The sequence below is a fragment of the Theropithecus gelada genome, chromosome 16 (genome assembly GCF_003255815.1).
Source record: "Theropithecus gelada isolate Dixy chromosome 16, Tgel_1.0, whole genome shotgun sequence".
Lineage (NCBI taxonomy): Eukaryota > Metazoa > Chordata > Mammalia > Primates > Cercopithecidae > Theropithecus > Theropithecus gelada.
Window position 1 is genome coordinate 29,327,156 of NC_037684.1, and position 4,407 is coordinate 29,331,562.

At 49.9% G+C, this 4,407-nt stretch overlaps 1 protein-coding gene across 1 annotated transcript; it reads right to left on the reverse strand.

The window, feature by feature from the left end:
- Nucleotides 1-2,354: 2,354 nt before the first annotated feature.
- Nucleotides 2,355-3,908, reverse strand: LOC112608885 (keratin-associated protein 16-1). Its single transcript, XM_025360948.1, has one exon. The coding sequence runs from the start codon at nt 3,906-3,908 to the stop codon at nt 2,355-2,357; it is 1,554 nt and encodes a 517-aa protein (XP_025216733.1).
- Between the last annotated feature and the right edge of the window lie 499 nt (nt 3,909-4,407).

The following is a 4,407-nucleotide window of genomic DNA, read 5'->3' on the forward strand; positions in this document are numbered from 1 at the left end:
TTGTATACATACATATACAGGAGGAGCTTGTTTATATCAATCAACATTATGTTGGTAAGATTCACCCATGCTATTGCATGTCACCATGTCCAGTCATTTTCACAGTATGATATCCCATTGTGTGAATATACTACAATTTACTTGTCCATGGATGGGCACTTGGATTGTTTGTCCTTCAAATTCTGCATCTTATGTACAGGGAATAGGAGAGAATACATATTACTTCACAGAATTGCTGTAATCCGTATGAAATACTTAGTCCAGTACTTGGTACAGAGGTTCAAAACCCTAGCCAACTCCTCTCTCTCTCTCTCTCTCTCTCTCTCTGTTTTTTTGTTTTTGTTTTTTTAGACAGAGTCTCTCTCTGTCACCCAGGTTGGAGTGCAATGGTGCGATCTTGGCTCACTGCAACCTCCTCCTCCCGGGTTCAAGCAATTCTCCTGCCTCAATCTCCTAGTAACTGGGACTACAGGTGTGCGCCTCCACGACCAACTAATTTTTGTATTTTTAGTAGAGATGGGGTTTCACCATGTTGGCCAGGCTGGTTTTGAACTCCTGACCTCAGATGATTCGCCCACCTGGGCCTCCCAAAGTGCTGGGATTATAGGCATTAGCCACAGCATCCGGCTGGCCAGCTCCCCTCTTGACTCTGGAAGGAAACAATGATAAATCCCAATGGCTTGATGAGACAGTAACTCCAACATCAATGTGGTAAGTTTTGCTTCTGACTTTCTCCCTCTGCCATAGTCTGACCCAGTGATTCTCAAACAGGGGTGATTTTTGCACTCCCAGGCAATGTTTGGCAATGTCTGGAGACATTTGTGATCATCACCCTCAAGGGATGCTACTAGAATCTGGTTCATAGAGGCCAGCGATGCTGCTTAACATCCTACAATTCACAGGACAGCCATTACAACAAAGAATCACCCAGCCCAAAATGTCAATAACGCTGGAGTTGAGAAGCCCTGGTCGACCCTCACACTGTGCTCTTGATGACTCAACCTGCACCTTGAGGACAAGGAATAGGCTTCCATTCTGTGCACTAAGTCTAGGGAGTTACTGCTTTGAAGAGACTCTGTCCTTCGAGATTGTAAGATATGGAATTTATCCTATGAGTATCTTGGAGGAACTAGGAGAACATAAACAAAACTCTCACACAAGAAATCCAAGTTACCCAACCTTCTCTGCTGTAAGTATGATCTCTGATCTCCACTTATTTTTCTTCCACTGTGGATCCAAAAACAATTGGCTTCCTTTCCTCCCCGGCCTCTCTATATCCAGAACCATGTTCTTCCATTGAGTTCTCCACACCAAGGCCAGAGGAATGTTCCAAAACCCAGTGCTCTTCCTGTCACCTCCCTGCATGCAGCCCCTTGATGCCTTCATGTCAGCCCTGCAACAAACCCAAACACCTCTGTCTAGCATGCAAGGCCCAACATAGACAGATCACTGTCTACAATCTGACCTCGTGGCTCATTCCTCAAACAACAACTCTGCCCACACCTCACCTAATGAACAATTTGCTCTCAAGCCCCATTCACTTGTACATGTCTCCTTTGCCTAGAAAACTTTTCCTTTCCTGTTTGTAGCTGGTTGATTCATGCTCGTACTGAAAGACTCGATGCCAGTATCACATTCTCCAATAATTCTTTCCTTGTTCCCCCACCACGTTCTGCTGAGTTCATGGTGCTCTGTGCTTATCTCCGAGTACTTGGCACAAAGGAATGTCATAATTGTCTTGCTGCCCACCAGAGAGTGAGCTTCTTGAGAGCAAAGACTGAGACTTCTGTTTATCCTTAGAGCTAAACACAATCCCTGGCACCTAGCTGCTATCTAATAATGCCTGGGGGATGGGTGGGTGGATGGATGGTTGAATGAAGCTGCTGTCGAAGAAGAAGCAAGTCACTGATGAGACTATGGCATTAATGGAAGAGCAAGGAGAACAGCAAGTCGCTTCAGCTTAACCACCTTTATTGGACAGTTACATGTTTTACTTGACTGGAGAAGTCCCTAAGGAACACAAGCATGCATAGCAAGGGAGCACATACGTGGTGACAGAAAAGACTACGTGCAGGAAAGAGACCTGAGATGATGTGGCAAAGCAGTTCTTCTCAGCTTAATTGCAGCAGAAGACAAGAACCTGGAATGTCTCCCTCTCACTGTCCAGAAGGCCTTCGTTTCAGTGATCAGGATACTGACATTTCTGATGAGTTCTTTGAGGTGTAAGCAGATGGTGAGTAACAATGCAGAAAGAAAGAGCTCCTAGCTAAGTCATAATGAGCTTTGGGGAGGACAGTGTAGTTTTGTCTCTAGCTGGTGGCTTGCTTTGCAAGAATTGGGGGGCTGAAGCCAGTTTAGCAGTTGGCAGGCTTGCTGGCAGCAGGCTGAGCTGCTGCAGCCTCACGGTTGGTTGGGCTGATGGGTTTGGCCTCAGTGGGCTGGCAGGGACCCTCTTCTGAGACATCCGCCTTGCAGGGTGTTGAGTCAACACAATCCACTTGGCTGGAAGTGGATTTTTTGCAATCCCGTTTGCAAGAGTCGGACTCAGTGCAAGACGGGCGGAAGCAGACTGGGCGGTAAGAGTAGGAAGTGACACAGGCTGGGCGGCGCAGGATGGAGTAGCATGGGCGGTAACAGGAGGGACGGTAGGAGATGGATGTCACATATGGCTGCCTATAGGTGAAGAGTCCAGAGCAGATTGGGCGGCAGATCGGACGGGAGACCGGGCGGTAGGAAACCGTAGCACTGCAAGGCTGTTTGCTGGAACTGGGTATGTAGAAAGTCCTAGGACAAGTTGGTCGGCAGATGGCAGATGCAGAAGACCCTGGACGGCAGGAAAGAGGTCGGCAGGAGGTAGATGGGCAGGAAACTGGCTCAGGGCAGACAGAACGACAGCGCTTGACTACATAGCAAGTAGGTTGGCATGGACTGGGCACACAGACAGCTGGTGAGCAGGGGCTGGGCTCAGAGCAGATGGGTTGGCAGATACTGGAGACACAACAAGAAGGCTCTTGGCAAGTGCTGGGGACACAAGATGGCTCGCACGGGCTCTGAACACAGCAGACAGGGCGGAGGCAAACTGGCTCACAGACCAGAGCCACACAGGTGGCTGGCTGGCAGATGCTAGACTCTGAGCAAGATGGCTCACAAGGGCTGGGGTCACAGCAGACAGCCTGGCAGCCACTGGTCACAGAGCAGGTAGGTGTCGGGCACACTGGCTGACAGCAGGCAGGCTCACAGACCACAGGTTGGCAGGAACTAGGCAGGGTGCAGACAGCTGAACAGCAGCTGGGCTCACAGACAACTGGCTGGCAGCAGCTGGATTTGCAGAGGACAGGCTGGCAGGAAGTGGGCACACAGAGGACTGGTTGGCAGGAAGTGGCCTCAGCACATACAGGTTGGCAGCAGCTGCTGACGGAGCAAGAAGGCTCACAAATAGCAGGCTCACAGCACACAGGTTGAACACAGCTGCTCACGGAGCAAGAAGGCTCACAAATGGTGGCCTCGAAGCACACAGGTTGGCAGCAGCTGCTCACGGAGCAAGAAGGCTCACAAATAGCAGGCTCACAGCACACAGGTTGAGCACAGCTGCTCACGGAGCAAGAAGGCTCACAGGTGGTGGCCTCACAGCACACGGGTTGGCAGCAGCTGCTCATGGAGCAAGAAGGCTCACAAATGGCAGGCTCACAGCACAGGGGTTGGGCACAGCTGTTCACAGGACAGGAAGGCTGACAGCACTGTGGTCCGCAGCTGGATGATCCGCAGCTATCTTGACAAGTCACCAGCTGCCATGTCTGGCTGTGGCAGGAACTGGGCAGGCAGATGGGGCCTCCACAGCTCACCTCGGTGGAGCAGAGAGAGATGGCTGGCACGGAGCAGCATTTCCTAGAACAGCAACTACCAGACATGGTGGAGGTGGCCGTGCTTCCTTGTGCTGAGTGCTGAGAGGTCGCTGCCTGACTGTGACAGCTCCCTGACGCCCTCACTTTTATATCCCCTCACTGGTGTGTTCTGTTTGGGACTCCTGCATCTTTTCCTCATTGTTGTTTGGGCCAGTTTGCAGAGGAACATCTTATTATACCACCGTTTGTTGATCTGGAAGCTGTTTATCTACCCATAAAGAAGCTGTTTATTTATTGATGTGCTAAATTTGGAATCCTCAGAGCTACAGGTAGTCTTGGAAGAAGCACCCTCACCTCCAAACTGGATGATCTATGTTTCTGAGCATTGTGAACAGGGAAAGAAGAATGAAACTTATAATTTATCCACCTTCTAGTCTTCCATACAAGGCCCTGGGTTGGGTTCAGAGGATGCCACAGGAATAAGACCTATTCACCCATTCTCTTGAATCTTGTTGTCTAGTGGGCAGATAAGCATGTAGACAAACTCACTGCAATACAATGATAA